The 22936-nt window shown below is 45.3% G+C and overlaps 2 protein-coding genes across 3 annotated transcripts; both read left to right on the plus strand.

Annotated features, from left to right (window-relative positions):
- The first annotated feature begins 2133 nt into the window (after window positions 1–2133).
- On the plus strand, window positions 2134–5892 carry LOC125509734 (protein LTV1 homolog). 2 transcript variants are annotated; one of them, XM_048674757.1, is made up of 5 exons: window positions 2134–2587; window positions 2655–2999; window positions 3618–4226; window positions 4805–4932; window positions 5664–5892. In XM_048674757.1, the coding sequence occupies exons 1-5, from the start codon at window positions 2219–2221 to the stop codon at window positions 5665–5667; spliced, it is 1455 nt and encodes a 484-aa protein (XP_048530714.1). In that variant the 5' UTR covers window positions 2134–2218; the 3' UTR covers window positions 5668–5892. The 2 variants fall into 2 exon arrangements, with proteins under 2 accessions (XP_048530714.1, XP_048530715.1); XM_048674758.1 differs by lacking the exon at window positions 5664–5892 and having other exon boundaries at window positions 4805–4936.
- Window positions 5893–11450: 5558 nt separating this feature from the next.
- On the plus strand, window positions 11451–14496 carry LOC125507129 (mechanosensitive ion channel protein 5-like). Its single transcript, XM_048671813.1, has 4 exons — window positions 11451–13315; window positions 13408–13825; window positions 13915–14117; window positions 14210–14496. The coding sequence occupies exons 1-4, from the start codon at window positions 11451–11453 to the stop codon at window positions 14493–14495; spliced, it is 2772 nt and encodes a 923-aa protein (XP_048527770.1). The 3' UTR covers window position 14496.
- Window positions 14497–22936: the final 8440 nt, after the last annotated feature.

The following is a 22936-nucleotide window of genomic DNA, read 5'->3' on the forward strand; positions in this document are numbered from 1 at the left end:
TCATCCATGGAAATTCTGATAAAATACCCCATGCGGATCACCATTGCATAATATATAAAAGTGTGAACAGATGCGTGATCATAGTGTTCACATTTAAAGTTCAAAATAACTACAGAGATCATCTTATTCACAAAAAAATACTAGCATGTTGAATAGCTAGCCTAAACAAAAATGGCAATCTCACCCTTACCTCCTTCCTGTAAAGTGTAATCTCGCGCAAACATTATTCACAGAGGTGTGTACAGAAGGAGAGAAGGGAGGTGTACCTGCGCATGGAGGAAGATTGCTTGGTGGCTAATCTCACGCACGATGGTGATGCAGGCTCCCTACGAAGACGCCCAACACCAGAGGTGTGAAGAGAAGGGCGAACCGGGTTGCAGAGGAGGATGGGGCTGACCTGGTGCATCTCGGAGCAGAGGAGGACGAGCCATGGCGGGTGCAGAGGAGGACATGCACCATGACGAGCGATCCCAAGGTGAGATCGAGGCGAGGAACCCATGGCTAGCAAGATCCAAGAGGAAGACGCCATGGAGTAGCCCCACATGACGCTCCCCGTTGAGCTCGTGCTGCCGGCGACGAATCGACGACTCGATGTGTTGATGCCCCCGTACAGATCAAGGGCATGCACGGTGATGGCTGGGCGGTGGGACGCTAGGGGAGGAGGCTAGATGGGAGGTCGAGACGGCTGGATCCTAGAGGTGGAGGGGCGGCGAAGGCGACATCTCGCCTCGATCTGGATCAGATCAAGGGAAAAGAGAGAGTCGGGTGTGAGATTTTTTGGGGATGGATCTGAGAGAGCTTGGTGGGTGGCGTTTGGTGTGAGAGAAAGACACAGGTGGATGGAGTTTTATTTGGTGGGGTGCGGTTTGGGTGGGGTCCTTTCCCTGTACGCCCGCACAAACTAATGTGGCAATTTTTCTTTTTCTCTCCCTATTTCTCTCACATGCACAGATCATGAGACATCCAATGTGTAGTGTAATATGTATATGCGATTTCTTTTCATCATTTTGGTTTGCATTGGTAAAAACAATCCTATTTCCAATTGGCTACCATCGGACTATTACACTATTTTCTAACACAAGGTCTTATTAAACTTTTCAATGCAATCCCAACCTATGTTTCTTCTCTATCCTGATATAAAGTGCATTTAATATTCATATATGCAGAGTATTTGCTAGAGAAAATGCTTGCTATACTCTTGCCATCCCTTGCATAAAAGGAAATGACATGTTATTAATTGAGGTGACTATAAAGCAGTTGGTGAATGGGGTTCAAACCAGGTAGAAACTTAAAAGAATTGATGGAGATGAAAACAAGCGAACACAAACTAAACTGGCAACTCAAAATCCCCTCCAAATTCATGCAGGGCTAGCTACTTGGCTCCTCGGGCCCTCCCCACTCGAGCAATTCTCACCATTCGATCTTCTTTCGGATTCATCCGGCCCATGTCGCTGATGAACTTTTAATTACCTTTGCATATATAATTCCTAACTGCCATTGAAGACCCCAATTGTAGGCCCACGATTCACTGAGATGTATGTCCCTCAATCGTCCGATAAAACTTTATTATCTTGTCGCAAGCATATCTACCCATTAAAAATATGTACAAAAGCACTTCTCAAAACACAATAGACTATTGGAAGCAGCGACGAGTGATAAAGTTACAAACTGATCAATGAAAGGTTTAAGTTTGAAATTGTCCACTAACAAAAAAAACTGCAGCTTCACCTTCTTCTTCCTCTCATTCCCCCTATTCCATTTATATAACCAATTTTTTTTTAAAAAGACACTCACACGGGCTCTCTCAGACGCGGTGGCACCCGCCGCGTCTTTCCCCGCTAATATAGGAAAGGAAGGCACCACCGTCGGACCTGCCCGCCCGCTCTCCCATACACACACAGATGCTCGTTGGTGCAATCGTAGCTTGTTTGTCTCGATCTAGATTCATCAAACTCGTTCAACTTATGTTTCAAGCCCACACAAATTTGGAATTTTGTTTTGTTTTTGCCACTCGAACTTATATATAATTAAAAGTGATATGTCAAATTTGAAGTGGCATAAGGGAAATGAGCAAAACCTAGAGGGGTGACAACGAAATTTCTCCCCCAAAAGTTCTATTCGTCCGTTTCACGCTCCCACGGTCTCACTCTCACCCCCAAACCCAAATCCCCAAACCCTAACCACAGCACCTACCTCCTCCTCCTCCGCCGCCGCCGCCATGGCAGGAGCAGGAGTCGGCGGCCGCAAGGCTCGCAACTTCGCGACCTTTCGCCTATTCCCCCGCGACGGTGCCGCCGACCCCAACGACCGCGTCTTCGTCCGCGTCGACAACAACGCCTACACCATCCCCGGCTTCGGCGACGACGAAGACCCTTCCCTCTCCCCCACCGCCGCCGCCGACCAATTCCCTTCCTCCACCTCTGCCCCCCTCCCCGACCACGTCCGCCAGCAGATCCTTGAGCTCGGCCTCCCCGACGATGGCTACAACTACCTTCTCCATCTCCGTGAGCTGCGGCCCTCCGCTGTGGCCTCCTCCTTCGTGCCCAGCCATACCGCCCGCCCAGAGCAACTTCCCCTGGACGTCAAGGTTGGTTATTTCTCAAAAGCCCATCCAAGCCTGCCATTTGAGTGTCTAATGTTGGTTCTGTGTGCAGGCCTATGATGCAAGCAAGGTGCGGGTTTCTTCTGGCAAGGTCGAGGAAGAGCTGGACGAGGGGAGGACCATGTGTAAGGTGGCCGCAAAGACGGCACCGGTGAGGCGAGTTGAGAAGGCCGTCGACCCTGACGTTGCAAGGTTGCTCGATGAGAGCGAGGATGAGGGTTTGGAGGAGGATTTCGTCATCATGGCAAACCAAGCCGAAGGGGATGACATGGAGGATGAAAGTGAGGAAGAGGGTGGTGGTGTGTTCAGTGATGTGGAAAATGATGAGGAGTTCGACAATGAAGAGGATGAGCCCAAGCCGAGGGTGCCACGATTGCTGGATGAACAATTTGATTTGGTGAGCTTCTTTCATTTGATAACCCTCTCAGTTTGCTTTGCAAGACGGTCTGAAAAAACTGTTATCTTGTTAGTTAAAGTTTATGATTGATTGATTGCTAGCTTGTTTCTGAAAGGAAGATCACTAAGTTTTGGTAAATTTAACTGATACTATAACTTGCTAACACACAATGACGAGTCTGCAGCTTTAGTATGTTACTGTCAGCGTTGAATACTACTTCCCATTTGTTGCAACCGTACCCCTACTGTTATGGATAATTAAGTACAATATGATATGGAAATATCTGTTATATATATTTTATAACAATCTTTGCTTCCTAGTTTGTCATTTGTATTTAACCATTCAGTAGATTCAACGCGTTCTCTATGTAGAAGATTTAGCAGGACTGTGTTAGGCACTTTCCTGTTGTAGACTAGGACTATGTCGAAAGTTAAATTGACCTTGTAACTATTCAAGTGAACATATAGGATGGAGTATCTTGTATTGCTTGTATCATTAACCGCCTGCTGTTTCTGAAATTTAGGCTGGAAATCTTGTTCTATGCTTTGAACCTTCACATTTATTTTATTTTATAAAAAGCTATACTTCAGATCTTGACTTCTCGTGGACCAATTGCAGCTTGCTCTGGAAGAGTATGGAGCTAGTGATGATGATGATGGAGCTGTTAGAGATGGGGAACATGAACTCCCAACAGAGGTTATAGATGAATTGAAGTTGTTCCACAATCAAAATGTATGTGTTGATGAAGAATATAGAACACCAGCAGATTTTGTTCGTGGAAAACTTGACTCAACCACCGCTGAGGAGGTGGATGAATCTGCTAATGTGATCCAAAAGTGTGCTGAATATGCTGAAAGGTATTTAAATGAAACTGCAGAAGATGAAGAGGTCTTGCTTGTTTCAGAAAGCAGTGATGAATCTGAAGTTTGGGACTGTGAGACCATTGTTTCCACGTACTCTAACTTGGACAATCATCCTGGCAAAATTCAAACTCCAGGAAATCCTAGAAATCGTCTTCCCAAAGTTTTCCCTGGGGAAACAGCAACAACGAAAGATATCATCAAGCTTCATGGTAAAGAGAAACTTCCTGTAGATTACCTGCCACAGAGGAAAAGAAAAGTTGAAAAGGAGAAGAAAGCAAAGCCCACAGAAGCTTCAGATGCTGAATATTATTTTGAAAAGGTAGTAGTTCAGAAGGAAACAAAAGATGAAAAGAAAGCTAGAAAGGTAAACATATATTTGGTTTTATGTTCCTTGAGATGATATGATCATGTGTTCATTTGATCAGCTAACATTTGAGATGGAAAAATGGGAGAACATGTTAGTATTGTTGACTTGATGCGTCACCATTCTTAAAAATTGACCAGCTACATGTGATAAACTGATGTTGGCTTAGGGGAAATTTACTTTGTTAGTATCTGAAATTGAACCTGGACCGTTAATTCTCTTACAACGTATTTGTTCTGTCCATATAGCTTTACCAAATCATGGTAATTCCAAATACACATCCGATGTAATCTGTCATCACAAAACCTATACACGAATGGACTAATTGTTTGTTAAGCACTACCAAATTCCAATCCTGAAAATGCGTGGATCATAGAAGTGCAGTCATGTTTCTTGGTTATAATTTTGAACTGCATACTGATCCATAATATGGCTCAGTTGGCGGTGCTTTCATGCTTGGTTGTTAATGGATCTGTAAAACCACATGTATACATAAATCATTTACCTTCTACACCTGATTGAGATAACATTTGCTTATTAATTTTGACAACCTTACCCTATGTGCCTAATTTTTCTAGTCCGCGGTAAAAGAAGAGAAGAGAGAAGCCCGGAAAGCAAAGAAAGAGCTGAAAGAACTGTATAAATTTGAAACACAGAAGGCTCAGAAAGTTGCCGCTGTTACAGGACCATCTTCCATACGGCTAATGTAAGTGGCCATACTGATTGTCATGTTACATTGTATGAATTGGATAAGTTTATTGGTAATTGTCACAATTCATTACATCGCGAAAAAAGGAGTACTCTTTGATCGACATGTCTGTAGATATGGAATTAACTATCATTCCTGTCCACTTAAATGTAGATGTAAATAGATATCTCTATCCATATGACTTAAGTGACATGTCTGTTGATACCTTCATATTAACCGGGATATCCATGTTTTGAAAAAAATGAGTACTCTTTGATTTTCATCTTTGATTGACATGTTTTGAAAAAAATCAGATAAGATGGACAACTATTCAAGATATAGATGTTTGATAAAATAGTAACCTGGATATCCATCTTCCTTACATTTAATCTCCAACCAGTAAATAGAATTCTTCCGAAACAAATGAGTTGAAACTCTGTGGAGCTTGCATAATCTTTTAGCATGTTATAAGTTTAATTCTGAAGGTCTTAAGAAAGATAAAATGGAGAATATCCTGATATTATTACTATTATTTCGTTCTAGTTATTTATTCTTCAGAAACTATCTGAACATAATCTATCGTATTAACTTGAAGCTTTTTGCATGGAAGTATTTGAACAAAGAAATATTTGTTGCTTGACCCAAAATGATTAGTATGATTCAATTACGCCATGGTTTGCACTTGATTTTCCCACCACTAAATTGATCAAATATTCTGTGCATGCTAAAATGTCTTTTCACCGTTGCAGATAATTGTCCTGTGTCATATGTAACATGTTTCCTACATCTGCTGAACGGTTGAAGCCTTGAAGACAGTGGTCCAGAGCAAGATAGGTTGTCCCATTCTCTGGACTGGAGGCAGTGAATGATTTTGCTTGGCGTTACCTTTTTACTGCCGAATGTATGAGTTTTGTGTTACCTTAATGAGCACACCAAGTGAATCAAATGGGCGAATAATTTTGTGAGCTTACACAGAAATTTGCAGGATCCAGATACCTCCGGAAATCCTCTCTTCAAAACAGAGGTTACAAAGATTTATCAATTCCAGGGGTTCGAGCAAAAGCAAAATGCTCTTTCCGGTTGCTGGTAGTGCTATTTCTTTCTAGGTTTTGCAGTAATATCAGTATATGAGATTGTTTATGAAAGCGGTAGTATGACAATCGAGTGGACGTGGTCCTGGTATCTTTGTTGTTTGGGATCTGTGACTGCAGTTTGTTGGGTAAAATACCGGGCTGCAGCAATATTAGCATACATTCATAACGTATTTGTCAGATTGCCATGTGGCCTTGTGACATTTCAAATCGTTAGAGCATCTCTACCCTCTACCAGATTCCTCAAAAGTAAAAGTTATATCCGAGGCAATATTTTGTTTGGTTTTAAGGGATTAGACCCCATCCACCTGATCCTCTATGTCTTTAGTTTCTTAAAATTATAACTTTGTATTTATATTGTCCTTAGGTTGGGCGTTCAGGTTTACCAGAAAACTTGCGTTTTTTTTTAATTTTTGAACAGAGTAGGGTCTCGAAGGACCCAGACTTTCATTAGATACTCCAGTGGAAAGTGTTGGCCGCCTACAGTGGAAAGCTAGATGTATACTTATTCACGGACGGTCAAAGTTTGTGACATGACTTTCCACCTCCAGTGGAAAGCGGTTAGCCGCCTACCTTCGTAAAGCATGACCCCTTTGAATATTAGGGTTCAATGGTGTTGAAATCTTTAAAGCAAGATCAATCTTGGACACATTTCAATTTTTTTTGAAATTCACAATTTAGAACTATATGCAACTTCTCCTGAACTATAACCAAATTTCCTATTAAAATAATTTATCGTGTTTGACATGTTTTATGTTAATGTGACGCATGGTTAGTATAAAAGAGGTTTCTTGAAAGTTTCATTTTATCTATTCGTTGGCATCAGATATATTTAGAATGTGTTCCATCATGTTTCATAGAGTTTCACACATGTATAAAGATCTACCCAAATGATAAGTGTTACACGTGTGGCATGAAGCAACATAGTCCAAACGCTCTCATTACCATGGCGGCTGCTACAAAACAACCGACTGAGCTCCATAGGAAATCAGTCGGGTCTGCAGCCGTCCGATTAGCCCGTGTAGTCGTTCGATCACACACAGAAAGCCCCCGCCGTATCCTTGTCCCTCCGTCGCAGCGGCCATGTATTGCAGCAACACCGGCTTGATGTTTCTATGCAACACCGACAGACGACGGGGCGTGCTGCGTCGCAGCACCGTGGCGCCTCGCCCATCTGACCAGCATCTCCGGCAAGTGCTACATCCCAAAATCAGCTGCAGCACTGTCGACCACCGACGGGTCGCATAGCAGGAGCATCACAAGTGTTGCATAGCAGGGCCGGCAAGGATGCGTTGTAGCACCGGCCGCCGCCGACAAATCCCCGTGTTAGAGCGTTGATAGCACCGTCGAACGCTGCATCGCAGCAATGACAACCGCCAACGAGCCGCCATATCAGCCCAGCATCATGAGGTGCTGCATAGCAGCGCCCGTGAGGCTACGTTGCAGCACCGACAACCGACGACGACTGCCATGTCACAGCGCCGACGGGAGCGTCAAACATGGCTGCATTCAGGAGTGCTGCATAGCAGCCGCCGGCGACATCGACGAGTGCCGCACCGCAACACCAGCATCGAGGAGCTTTGCATCGCAATATTGGTGGCACCGTCGGGCATCGAGTTATAGCACCGGAGCTCTGAATCAAATGACGAGGGCAGCGTTGCAGCCATCAGCAGCCGTCGACGACCGTGCAACGCAACGCCGACAACACCGGTGTGTGCCCTTTCGCAAAAGCGGAGTGGTGCTTGGGCAACCATGGTAGACGCGTCACGGCGCACCGGCGTGTGGTGTCGCGGAGCAGTGGGGTGGGGGGTGGGGGCTTGGCACCATAGCGGATGCTGCAGGCCATGGTGCAAGATGTGTGGGGAGCGAGAAAAGGGACCGAACTTGGTCTAAAACTCGAGCGGTTCTCGTTAGCTCTGGAAGATGAGGAGATAAAGGCTGACAGGTGGGCGGGACCCACAGGACGCATGGCGTTCGCATCGCACGATTGATGCGAGTGGAAAATCATCCGGTTGAAGTTGATTGATTTCCTATTACCATCTATTTTGTCACATCAAACAGATGACATCAGTGAAAATTTTCTATTTTTTCAAACTTAAAAATGTTTTTATCTCTTAAATAAAAAATTCAATTAAAAATCCATTTCATCATTAAATTCGTCTCGACGAGATCTTTAAAACTAGATCCCATACTGTTATGTTTCAGTGACTTTTTTGGGGCCAAAAACTTGCCATGAAGTTATACTGAAGTTGCCATAGTGTTTACATTAAAGTTGCCATGATATGTTTCATCTATTTTTTTCTTCTAGATTTAAAGCTACCATTGTATTTCAACTACTTTTCATGGCAAATTTTATTAATTGACCATGAATTTTTTTAGTAATTAACAACAGAAAATTTAATTCAAGGATCATGGCAATTTTAGTTTATAGATCATGACAATTTTAGTATTTTGACCATGGCAATTCTACTGTTTTGATCATGGAAATTATTTTTTATATGAACCATGGAAAATTTTAGTGCATGTATCATGGAAAATTTAATTAATTCACCATGGAAATTTTAGTTTCTGGTTTATGGCAAATTTGAGTCATTGACTATGCATTTTTAAAGTAATTGATAACGGATTATTTTTTAATTATGAACTATGTCGAAATTATTTCATGGATCATGATTTTTTTAATAATTCTCCGTGGAAAGTTTAGTTTTTAATCCCCTTTATTATAACATGACAAAATTAATTTAAACGTAGAAGAAAAGTAGTTGAAACATATCATGACAACTTCAGTGTAAAAACCATGACAATTTATGTGCAATAGACATGGCAACTTTTGACCGCCAAAAAATATCGTCGGAACATATCAATATGGGATCTAGTTTTGAAGTCTTTGTTGTGACGGATTTAATGATGAATACGGATTTTAAATCGGATTTTTCATTTAAGAGGTAAAGCACTTTAAAGTTTTAAAAACTCAAAAGATTCCCGCTGATATTATCTGTTTTTGTCCCTTTTTGCTTGCATGTGTGAAAAAGAGAAAAAGGCTGACGTGTTACAATGGTTGGCTAAAAAGACGTGTGGACGAAATTGCTTTGTGCCACACGTGTGACACTTATCAGGGTCCAAGTTCTATCATGTTTTGGCTATCTCTCTTTGAAATCCATTTAATACTAGCTGAAAACGCAATGACACGCACATGAACACCGGAGTGAAAACTAGTAAAGCATATTTTGGAAAATCATAAAACATAATTAAACTAAATTGTATGTAAGTTTAATTAAAAAATTATAGCTCAATGAAAATCCAAATGAAATGGGTGATTTTTTAAATGAATTTACAACCACAATGGCGAAAAAGTAATGAAGTCACAATCACAACTACCTAAATATTTTTGAAACCGAGATTAATGTGTGTAAGGTAATAACACCGAGATTTAAATGAGAAAACATATCTTTCGAGACTAATTGAAAGTTGAATAAGACTAGAATCAAATAACAAGAGTAGCATTATGCAAAATCTAGACAAGAATGAAGTTGATATCCTGAATGGAGTCACATGGGTGGGTCTAGAGCTAGGAAGGAGGTGAATGAAGTGCAAGGGAATTTAATGCATCGGGTAGTATATACTACAACGTGTCAATCCTTGGTTGGCTAAGAGAACTCCGGTAGAAACCAGCTCCGCTAGAAAAGCATTTTGCACAACCATGATTTCAGTGCTCTTAGGGGACATATCTTTGCCCAGCCCCAACCCAATGTCCATCATATTCCCCATGTGTTCGCTATAAACCATTCCACCCGTCGCAACAAATACAAAAGGATACATGAAAGGTACCACACAAACTAAGTCTTGTGGCTCGACCGACTCTGCATCGTGGATTCCGTCCAAACAAAACCAGTGGTTGGTGACCTTGATGCATGGGCATACACTGAAGTCAGGTGTGCATGAACGCTGCTACGGAGTCACTATCTAATGCACCATAGCTAGATCCAAAAGTTAATAACTGATAACAACTAACAAAAAATAGAAGTGAAAATTTGGGCAAAAGTGACGCTATAACAAATAAAAAGCTAATGTAAAAGCCCATGAAAGTAAGCGAAAATGAAAACAATAAAGCTTAAAAGGGCCGGCCAACTGGTGCATAATTTTTTTGGGAAACATTCAAAATCTACTAAATTATCACGCGCACAATGTGGGCTGGGTGTGCGGGCGCGATGTGCCCCATTTAAGGCATGTGATGTACGTTGTGCCGTATGAAACACATAAACAAATGGAAAAGTAACAAAGACTTCATAAAAAACCCTAAAATGTTAACATATCAATGGAGAACAAAAGAGAACCGTGGATCGACCAATTTTTGTTGCTGCCGTAACTTGATTGAGCGTGGAGTTTCTTCTTCCTTATCGCGTCAAGCTGCCCACTAGCCTAGCCTAACCGATGGCCCATGCACCAGCGGCATACAACGTTACCACGTGTGCCTCACCGCCCCTTCGATGTGTTGTCGCGCCCCGACCATCCCTCAACCCCGACCCCCATCCCCACCACTCATCTTCCCGGGAGCTAGCAGAATACCTGTCAGTGTCACCTCTACCGCTCGCTCTTGCTAATTTTCAGGTGACCTGCAAATCACAAGCACGAAAAGAAAGTAAAATGATGCTACTAGCCCAGCTCAACTTGATCTCTTTCTTTCTTTGCTTTTTTTTTTTCTTAAAAAAACTTGATTTTTTTGGCCATCGCGCACTATCTTTCACCCCGACGGTTTGGTCTCCTGTGTATGCACCTTTGTCATGCATGCATGGATTTTATGTTGAAAAGGAAAATACTACAACGGTTTGATGTGCGGGACAGAGGTGCATGCCCAACATTTTTGCACCCACCACCACCATTACCATCGGGGACATGCATGCATGGGAGAAGCACCAAGAGACCGACGAGGAAAGGAATCAGCGAGACCATATCTACCACCCCGAAATAGGCCTCCGTCCGCAGCTCACCACCACCACTGAGCAGCTAGCGGCCTCCACGGCGGTCTGACAGTTCCAACTTGATTTCCTCGCCGCTGGTCGCGGGGAGCGTTCCACTCCCCCGCAGCAGCCACGTCTTCCGTTGCGTCGCATGCATGCGCCTCCCCCGACCCGATATATGCCACCCCACTCCGCCCTCGACAGCTTCCACTTTTCACTCGCCGGAGCAGATCAATCGTCAGGTGAGGTGAGGTGACCTACACTCCCTCCACTGCCCGCTGCATCGCCTGAACGAACACTGACGATCGGAGGCGGCCTGGGCGGGCCGCGCCTACGTGCCTGACCGGAGGCGGCCCGACGTGCGTCCGGCGTCCCCTCCGGCGCGCGCCAAGCGATCTCCACACGTACGCCCAGCCGATCGATCCAGCCTCCCTCCGCACGTCGCCGATCATTAGCTTGCCCCTGCTGAGACTCAGGCGGAGGCGCGATGGATCTCCCGCGGAAGGGCAGCATCAAGTCGTACGGCGCGTCGCGCTCCGCGTCCTTCGACTTCGACCAGGACCAGGACCGCGGGCGCCGGGAGGTCGTCGTCAAGATCAACGACGACGTCGCCATCGCCGGCCTGGGCGCCAGCTCCTTCTCCCTCAAGGCGCCCGCCGGGCCGGCCTACACCGCCGTCCCCGTGACCGGCTCGGGCGGGTCCAGCGCGCCGGCCTCGCCCACCGGCGCGGGGAGCCGCTTCGCCGAGTCGTTCAGCTTCAAGAACCGCCCACCGCAGTCCCCCCCGTCGCCGGCGAGGGCCGAGGGGGAGTGCAGCGACGACCCGCCCGGCCGCCTCATCGACAACTTCCTGCGGAAGCAGGCCGCTGCCGGCGGCGACCAAGCGCTGGACCCCGAGCTCGAGATGGAGGAGATGCGGCGGCTCCTTAACGTCCCCTCCCCTTCCCGCGTCGCCTTCCAGCAGGACCCGCGCAAGCGCTTCTGCCCGTCGGGCTCCTCCTCCTCCTCGTCCGACGGCGGCGGCGCCAACACCCGGAAGAAGGCCGCCGCCAAAGCGGGAGCAGGAGCCGACCCCGCCGAGGTGCTACGCTGCTCGTCGTCGTCCACGGCCGGCGGTCTGCTGCCGCGCTGCAAGACGCGGTCCCGGCTAATGGACCCCCCACCGCCGTCGAGCGGGTCGACCACCGATGGGGAGCAGCGCGACCGCAAGTCGTTCGTGATGCAGGGCGGCGTGCCGCCCAAGTCCGGGCAGCTCCGGTCGGGCATCCTCAACCGGTCGGGCTTCCTCGGCAAGGCCGGCGGGCACGACGTGGAGGAGGACGACGACCCGTTCGTGGACGAGGACCTCGCCGCCGACTCCAAGCCCGACACGGTGGACTGCCTCATCATCCTGGAGTGGGTGGGCCTGGTGATCATCCTGGTGCTGCTGGTGTGCAGCGTCACCATCCCGACCCTGGCCAGGAAGAAGTTCTCGGGGCTCCACCTCTGGAAGTGGGAGGTGCTCGTCTGCGTGCTCATCTGCGGCCGCCTCATGTCCGGCTGGCTCATCCGCATGGCCGTCTTCTTCGTGGAGCGCAACTTCCTGCTCCGGAAGAAGGTGCTCTACTTCGTGTACGGCGTGCGGCGCGCCGTGCGCAACGTGCTCTGGCTGGGCGTGGCGCTGGTGGCGTGGCACCTGCTCTTCGACAAGGACGCGCAGCGGGAGCAGGACACGCACGCGCTGGTGCTCCCCTACGTCACCAAGGTGCTCTGCTGCCTGCTGGTGGCCACCGCCATCCGGCTGGTGAAGACGCTGCTGCTCAAGGTGCTCGCCTCCTCCTTCCACGTCTCCACCTTCTTCGACCGGATCCAGGACGCGCTCTTCAACCAGTACGTCATCGAGACGCTCTCCGGCCCGCCCTTGGTGGACGAGAACCGCATGCTCGCAGAGGTGCAGCGCCTGCAGAGCGCCGGGGCCAACATCCCCAGCGATCTCCAGGCGGCGGCCATGCCCAGCAAGGCCACCGCCGCCGCCGCTCAGGCGCCGCCCAAGGGCGCGCGGCTCACGGCGGCGGCGTCCCGGAGAGGGGCCAGCAAGCAGCTGCAGAGGCAGAAAAGCGATCGGCACCTGGAAGAGAGCTCCATCTCCATCGACCAGCTCCACAGGCTGAGCCAGAAGAACATCTCCGCGTGGAGCATGAAGAGGCTGATGAAGATCGTCCGCTACGGCGCGCTGACGACCATGGACGAGCAGATCAAGCACGCCACGGGGCCGGACCAGGAGGACGAGCTGGCCACGCAGATACACAGCGAGTACGAGGCCAAGGTCGCCGCCAAGAGGATCTTCCAGAACGTCGCCAAGCCTGGATCCAAGTCAGTAGCATTCCATTCCGCCATTACCGGTCCTTGCTTGCAACAGCTCTTGCCAAGATCGGCACTGATCCAGCTGTGATTTCATGGCGCAGGCACATATACCTGTCGGACCTGATGCGCTTCATGAGGCAGGAGGAGGCCCTGAAGGCCATGGACCTCTTCGAGGGGGCGCAGGAGCAGAACAGGGTGAGCAAGCGGTCGCTCAAGAACTGGGTGGTGAACGCGTTCCGGGAGCGCAAGGCGCTCGCGCTCACGCTCAACGACACCAAGACGGCCGTCAACAAGCTCCACCACATGGCCAACGTCGTGGTGGCGCTCATCGTGTTCGCGCTCTGGCTCCTCATCCTCGGCTTCGCCACCACCAAGACCTTCGTCTTCCTCAGCTCGCAGCTCCTCGTCGCCGCCTTCATCTTCGGCAACACCCTCAAGACCATCTTCGAGGCCATCATCTTCCTCTTCGTCATGCACCCTTTCGACGTCGGCGATCGGTGCGAGGTCGACGGGATGCAGGTTAAAATCCTTCCTGTTGATTTTACATGATCTGGCTGCGTCCAAGGGTTGCACTGATTGACGTGGCTCCAGACTGTTGGGAATTTCAGGTGGTCGTAGAGGAGATGAACATCATGACCACCATCTTCCTACGGTATGACAACCTCAAGGTCTACTATCCCAACAGCAAGCTCGCCACCCTGCCCATCATGAACTACTACAGGAGCCCCGACATGGGAGACGCCGTCGACTTCTCTGTCAACGTCGCCACGCCGCCGGAGAAACTGGCCCTCATGAAGGAGAGGCTGATGCAGTACGTGCCCTTGCTCCTTGCTCACCTGAAATTTGTTGCCAAAGCTCACTTTGTCATGAGCAATACTAAGCCTATGTCATTTTGAATCTCAGCTACCTTGACAACAAGAAAGAGCACTGGTACCCTGGCTCCATGGTCGTGCTCCGCGACATCGATGACACCAACAGGCTCAAAATATCCATCTGGTGCCGGCACACCATCAACTTCCAAGACATGGGGATGAGGTTCGACAGGAGGGAGCTCATTCTCCAAGAGATGATGAAGATCTTGAGAGATCTTGACATCGAGTACCGGATGCTGCCGCTCGACATAAATGTTCGCAATGCGCCTCCCATCAATTCCACTAGGATGCCCACGACATGGGCGTTGAATTTTTGAAATTCGCTATGAACACTTTGCTAGTTAGATTGTGGAGTAAAGTTGCTATGTAGTAGTTATTTAGTAGATTCAACTTTGAGCTACATGTTTGTTGCACTGTGATAGTTTGAACTATATTTGTATTTTTATGAGATGTTAAACCAGATTTACACAGAATTAGAATCAGCTCTAATTCTCACTCTAATACAAAAAGATTGGACAGACATGTTAATAACTAACGTGGCACCGAGTAAGGCGCTACATCATCTAACATGTGAGCCCCTAGCCGGCCCCCTCCATTTCTCCAGCTCAATAAAGATGGATATTTCCCCCCGATAATGGGACCTTTATTGACTCAAAACGTGATATCGAGGCAAAACAACAGCGTAGAGTTCACAACCAGCCTCTGCATATATAACGAGATATACACATACCAAAATATCATGCTTCACACACTAGAAGCAAATTAAGGTACCGGAGGATTTATCTGAAGAGTACTAAATTAAACCAACATACATATATGTGTGTAAACATATCCTTTGCTTCCCGCCCTAGCTGGATACATGCCACTAAAAGAAGCTCCTTGTGCTTTAGCCACTGAAGCAAAGACCACTGAAAGTGCATTAGTCCCCATGTGCATTAAGATATATATGAAGATATGTTCCATATGTGATGCATGCAGACGATTGGATGCATTTGGAATGAATGCCATCAAAGTCAAGATCATTAAGTTATAGTGATAAATATATTATAATCTAGAATATGCAAAATAAATGGACTCCGAGGCATCAAGATTCAATATACTAATTATATCGAATCTAATATAATTAGTATGAGATCCATGTGATGTAGAAAATGTAAATTATGATTGTGTTTTCATCTTGAGCCAAGCTTGAATGTCAGCATCAAACTCAAGTAGAATGCTCAAGGAAAAGGTATACATTTGCTAGGTTTTCTTAATTTCACCGATTTCAAGGTGCTTAGAGGGAGATTGGATTATAGGTTTGATAACCGTACTATTAAGAAGGGTTTTCACGGGAGTAGCTTCTTCATGTTGTGCATAGAGTGCTTTCCATGTTTCCTATCCACCTTTTTGGGTGATCTTGGGTGGTTCTCTGTATGAGGACCTTGGACTTGTCAATAGCTTCAAAACGACCCCAAGACTATCAAAATCAGATTTCACATGAGAAAGTTATGTAAGTTTTCATGTTGATGTCCCACCTGTTTTGTGCAGCCTGAAATTTGATGGGGAACGTAGTAATTTCAAAATTTTCCCTACGCACCCACAGGATCATGGTGATGCATAGCAACGAGAGGGAAGAGTGTTGTCCACGTACCCTCGTAGACCGAAAGCGGAAGCGTTAGCACAACGCGGTTGACGTAGTCGTACGTCTTCACGATCCGACCGATCAAGTACCGAACGTACGACACCTCCGAGTTCAGTACACGTTCAGCTCGATGACGTCCCTCGAACTCCGATCCAGCCGAGCTTTGAGGGAGAGTTCTGTCAGCACGACGGCGTGGTGACGATGATGATGGTCTATCGACACAAGGCTTCGCCTAAGCACCGCTACGATATGACCAAGGTGGATTATGGTGGAGGGGGGCACCGCACATGGCTAAGAGATCCAAGGGATCAATTGTTGTGTCTATGGGGTGCCCCCTGGCCACGTATATAAAGGAGTGGAGGAGGGGGAGAGGGCCAGCCCCTATGGCGCGCCCTGGAGGAGTCCTACTCCCATCGGGAGTAGGATTCCTCCCCTTCCAAGTAGTAGGAGTAGGAGACAAGGAAGGGGAAGAGGGAAGAGAAGGAAGGAGGGGGCGCCGCCCCTCCCCCTAGTCCAATTCGGACTAGTCATTGGGGGGCGTGCGGCCTGCCTCTCTCTCTCCCCCCTAAAGCCCAATAAGGCCCATATACTTCTTCCCCCGTATTTCCGTAACTCCCCGGTACTCCGAAAAATACCCGAACCACTCGGTACCTTTCCGATGTCCGAATATAGTCGTCCAATATATCGATCTTTACATCTCGACCATTTCGAGACTCCTCGTCATGTACCCGATCTCATCTGGGACTCCGAACTACCTTCGGTACATCAAAACACATAAACTCATATTACCGATCGTCACCGAATGTTAAGCGTGCGGACCCTACGGGTTCGAGAACTATGTAGACATGACCGAGACACGTCTTCGGTCAATAACCAATAGCGGAACATGGATGTTCACATTGGCTCCTATATATTCTATGAAGATCTTTATCGGTCAAACCGCATAACAACATACGTTGTTCCCTTTGTCATCGGTACGTTACTTGCCCGAGATTTCGATCGTCGGTATCTCAGTACCTAGTTCAATCTCGTTACCGGAAAGTCTCTTTACTCATTTCCGTAATGCATCATCCCATAACTAACTCATTAGTTGCATTGCTTGCAAGGCTTATAGTGATGTGCATTACCGAGAGGGCCCAGAGATACCTCTCCGACAATCGGAGTGAAAAATCCTAATCTCGATCTATGCCAACTCAACAAGTACCATCAGAGACACCTGTAGAGCACCTTTATAATCACCCAATTATGTTGTGACGTTTGGTAGCACACAAAGTGTTCCTCCGGTATTTGGGAGTTGCATAATTTCATAGTCAGAGGAACATGTAGAAGTCATGAAGAAAGCAGTAGCAACAAACTAAACGATCATCGTGCTAAGCTAACGGAATGGGTCAAGTCAATCACATCATTCTCTATTTATGTGATCCCGTTAATCAAATGACAACTCATGTCTATGGCTAGGAAACTTAACCATCTTTGATTCAACGAGCTAGTCAAGTAGAGGCATACTAGTGACACTCTGTTTGTCTATGTATTCACACATGTACTAAGTTTCCGGTCAATATAATTCTAGCATGAATAATAAACATTTATCATGATATAAGGAAATAAATAATAACTTTATTATTGCCTCTAGGGCATATTTCCTTCAGTCTCCCACTTGCACTAGAGTCAATAATCTAGTTCACATCTTTATGTGATTAGTTCACATCTCCATGTGACTAATACCCAAAGGGTTTACTAGAGTCTATAATCTAGTTCACATCGCTATGTGATTAACACCCAAAGAGTGATCATGTTTTGCTTGTGAGAGAAGTTTAGTCTACGGGTCTGCAACATTCAGATCCGTATGTATTTCACAAATTTCTATGTCTACAATGCTCTGCACGGAGCTACTCTAGCTAATTGCTCCCACTTTCAATATGTATCCAGATTGAGACTTAGAGTCATCTAGATCGATGTAAAAAAGCTTGCATCGACGTAACTCTTTACGACGAACTCTTTTATCACCTCCATAACCGAGAAATATTTCCTTAGTCCTCTAAGAATAATTTTGACCGCTATCTAGTGATCTACTCCTAGATCACCATTGTACTCCCTTGCCAAAAAGATGCTAAGGTATACAATAGTACCGGTAAACAGCATAGCATACTTTATAGAACCTACGAGTGAGGCATAGGGAATAACTTATCATTCTCTTTCTATTTTCTGTTGTGGTCGGGTTTTGAGTCTTTACTCAACTTCACACCTTGCAACACAAGCAAGAACTCCTTCTTCGACTGTTCCATTTTGAACTACTTCAAAATCTTGTCAAGGTATGTACTCATTGAAATAACTTATCAAGCATCTTGATCTATCTCTATAGATCTTGATGCTCAATGTGTAAGCAGCTTCTTCGAGATCTTTCTTTGAAAAAATCCTTTCAAATACTCCTTTATGCTTTCCAGAAAATTCTACATTCTTTCCGATCAACAATATGTCATTCACATATACTTATCAGAAATGTTGTAGTGCTCCCACTCACTTTCTTGTAAATACAGGCTTCACCGCAAGTCTGTATAAAACCATATACTTTGATCACTTTATCAAAGCATATATTCCAACTCCGAGATGCTTGCACCAGTCCATAGAGGGATCGCTGGAGCTTGCTCACTTTGTTAGCACCTTTAGGGTCGACAAAACCTTCTGGTTGCATCATATACAACTCTTCTTTTTAAGAAATCCATGAAGGAATACAGTTTTGACATCCATTTGCCAGATTTCATAAAATGCGGCAACTGCTAACATGATTCGGACATACTTTTAAGCATCGATACGAGTGAGAAAATCTCATCGTAGTCAACACCTTGAACTTGTCGAAAACACTTCGCAACAATTCGAGCTTTGTAGATAGTAACACTACTATCAGCGTCCGTCTTCCTCTTGAAGATCCATTTATTCTTAATGACTCACCGATCATCGGGCAAGTCAATTAATGTCCATACTTTGTTCTCATACATGGATCCAATCTCAGATTTCATGGCCTCAAACCATTTCGCGGAATCTGGCCTCATCATCGCTTCCTCATAGTTCGTAGGTTCGTCATGGTCAATTAACATGACCTCCAGAACAGTATTACCGTACCAATCTAGTGCGGATCTTACTCTGGTTGACCTACGAGGTTCGGTAGTAACTTGATCTGAAGTTACATGATCATCATCATTAGCTTCCTCACTAATTGGTGTAGAAGTCACAGAAACATATTTCTATGATGATCTACTTTCCAATAAGAGAGCAGGTACAGTTACCTCATCAAGTTCTACTTTCCTCCCACTCACTTCTTTCGAGAGAAACTCCTTCTCTAGAAAGGATCCATTCTCAGCAACGAATGTCTTACCTTCGGATCTGTGATAGAAGGTGTACCCAACTGTCTCCTTTGGGTATCCTATGAAGACACATTTCTCCGATTTGGGTTTGAACTTATCAGGATGAAACTTTTTCTTATAAGCATCGTAACCCCAAACTTTAAGAAACGACAACTTTGGTTTCTTGCCAAACGACAGTTCATACCGTTTCGTCTCAACAGATTTAGATGGTGCCATTTTTTAACGTGAATGCAGCTGTCTCTAATGCATAACCCCAAAACTATAGTGGTTAATCGGTAAGAAACATCATAGATTGCACTATATCTAATAATAGTACGGTTATGACGTTCGGACACACCATTATGCTGTGGTGTTCCAGGTGGCACGATTTTGTGAAACTCTTCCACATTATTTTAATTGAAGACCAAACTCGTAACTCAAATATTTGTCTCTGCGATCAGATCATAGAAACTTTATTTTTTTGTCACGATGATTTTCCACTTCACTATGAAGTTCTTTGAACTTTTCAAATGTTTCAAACTTATGTTTCATCAAGTAGATATACCCATATCTGCTCAAATCATTTGTGAAGGTCAAAAAATAACGATACCCGCCGCGAGCCTCAACACTCATCGGACTGCATACATCAGTATGTATTATTTCCAATAAGTCAGTTGCTCGCTCCATTGTTTCGGAGAACGGAGTCTTAGTCATCTTTCCCATAAGGCATGGTTCGCAAGCATCAATTGATTCATAATCAAGTGATTCCAAAAGCCCATCAGCATGGAGTTTCTTCATGGGCTTTACACCAATATGACCTAAACGACACTGCCACAAATAAGTTGCACTATCATTATTAACTTTGCATCTTTTGGCTTCAATATTATGAATATGTGTATCACTACGATCGACATCCAATGAACCATTTTCATTGTGTGTATGACCATAGAAGGTTTTATTCATGTAAACAGAACAACAATTATTCTCTAACTTAACTTAAATGAATAACCGTTTTGCAATAAACATGATCAAATCATATTCATGCTCAACACCAAATAAAATTTATTTAGGTTTAACACTAATCCCGAAAGTATAGGGAGTGTGCGATGATGATCATGTCAATCTTGGAACCACTTCCAACACACATCGTCACTTCACCCTTAACTAGTCTCTGTTCATTCTGCAACTCTCGTTTCGAGTTTCTACTCTAGCAACTGAACCAGTATCAAATACCGAGGGGTTGCTATAAACACTAGTAAAGTACACATCAATAACATGTACATCAAGTATAGCATTGTTCACTTTGCCATCCTTCTTATCCGCCAAATACTTGGGGCAGTTCCGCTTCCAGTGACCAGTCCCTTTGTAGTAGAAGCACTTCGTCTCAGGCTTAGGTCCAGACTTGGGCTTCTTCATTTGAGCAGCAACTTGCTTGTCGTTCTTCTTGAAGTTCCCTTTATTTCCCTTTGCCCTTTTCTTAAAACTAGTGGTCTTGTTAATCATCAACACTTGATGCTCTTTCTTGATTTCTACCTTCATCGATTTCCTCATCATGAAAAGCTCGGAAATCGTTTTCGTCATCCCTTGCATACTATAGTTCATCACGAAGTTCTACTGACTTGGTGATGGTGACTAGAGAATTCTGTCAATCACTATTTTATCTGGAAGATTAACTCCCACTTGATTCAAGCGATTGTAGTATCCAGACAATCTGAACACATGCTCACTGCTTGAGCTATTCTCCTCCATCTTTTAGCTATAGAACTTGTTGGAGACTTCATATCTCTCAACTCGGGTATTTGCTTGAAATATTAACTTCAACTCCTGGAACATCTCATATGATCCATGACATTCAAAACGTCTTTGAAGTCCCGATTCTAAGCTGTTAAGCATGGTGCACTAAACTATCAAGTAGTCATCATATTGAGCTAGCCAAACGTTCATGACATCTGCTCCTGCAATAGGTCTGTCACCTAGCGATGCATCAAGGACATAATTCTTCTGTGCAGCAATGAGGATAATCCTCAGATCACGGATCCAATCTGCATCATTGCTACTAGCATTTTTCAACTTAGTTTTCTCTAGGAACATATCAAAAATAAAACAGAGGAGCTAAATGCGAGCTATTGATCTACAACATAGATATGCTAATACTACCAGGACTAAGTTCATGATAAATTTAAGTTTAATTAATCATATTATTTAAGAACTCCCACTTAGATAGACATCCCTCTAATCCTCTAAGTGATCACGTGATCCAAATCAACTAAACCATGTCCGATCATCATGTGAGATGGAATAGTTTTCAATGGTGAACATCACTACGTCGATCATATCTACTATATGATTCACGCTCGACCTTTCGGTCTCAGTGTTCCGAGGCCATATCTGCATATGCTAGGCTCGTCAAGTTTAACCTGAGTATTCCGCGTGTGCAACTGTTTTGCACCCGTTGTATTTGAACATAGAGCCTATCACACCTGATCATCACGTGGTGTCTCAGCACGAAGAACTTTTGCAACGGTGCATACTTAGGGAGAACACTTATACCTTGATAATTTAGTGAGAGATCATATTATAATGCTACCATCAATCAAAGCAAGATAAGATGCATAAAAGATAAACATCACATGCAATCAATATAAGTGATATGATATGGCCATCATCATCTTGTGCTTGTGATCTTCATCTCCGAAGCACCGTCATGATCACCATTGTCACCAGCGCGACACTTTTATCTCCATCGTAGCATCGTTGTCGTCTCGCGAACTTATGCTTCTACGACTATCGCTACTGCTTAGTGATAAAGTAAAGCATTACAGGGCGATTGCATTGCATACAATAAAGCGACAACCATATGGCTCCTGCCAGTTGCCGATAACTCGGTTACAAAACACGATCATCTCATACAATAAAATATAGCATCATGCCTTGACCATATCACATCACAACATGCCCTGCAAAAATAAGTTAGACGTCTTCTACTTTGTTGTTGCAAGTTTTACGTGGCTGCTATGGGCTGAGCAAGAACCGTTCTTACCTACGCATCAAAACCACAACGATAGTTTGTCAAGTTAGTGTTGTTTTAACCTTCTCAAGGACCGGGCGTAGCCACACTTGGTTCAACTAAAGTTGGAGAAACTGACACCCACCAGCCACCTATGTGCAAAGCACGTCGGTAGAACCAGTTTCGCGTAAGCGTACGCGTAATGTCGGTCCGGGCCGCTTCATCCAACAATACCGCCGAACCAAAGTATGACATGCTGGTAAGCATTATGACTTATATCGACCACAACTCACTTGTGTTCTACTCGTGCATATAACATCTACACATAAAACCAGGCTCAGATGCCACTGTTGGGGAACGTAGTAATTTCAAAAATTTCCCTACGCACACACATGATCATGGTGATGCATAGAAATGAGAGGGAAGAGTGTTGTCCACGTACCCTCGTAGACCGAAAGCGGAAGCGTTAGCACAACACGGTTGATGTAGTCGTACGTCTTCACGATACGACCGATCAAGTATCGAACGTATGACACCTCCGAGTTCAGCACACGTCCAGCTCGATGACGTCCCTCGAACTCCGATCCAGTCGAGCTTTGAGGGAGAGTTCTGTCAGAACGACGATGTGGTGACGATGATGATGTTCTACCAACACAGGGCTTCGCCTAAGCACCACTACGATATGACCAAGGTGGATTATGGTGGAGGGGGGCACCGCACATGGCTAAGAGATCCAAGGGATCAATTGTTGTGTCTATGGGGTGCCCCCTGGCCACGTATATAAAG

This window comes from Triticum urartu, chromosome 5 (genome assembly GCF_003073215.2).
Source record: "Triticum urartu cultivar G1812 chromosome 5, Tu2.1, whole genome shotgun sequence".
NCBI classification, from domain to species: Eukaryota; Viridiplantae; Streptophyta; class Magnoliopsida; order Poales; family Poaceae; genus Triticum; species Triticum urartu.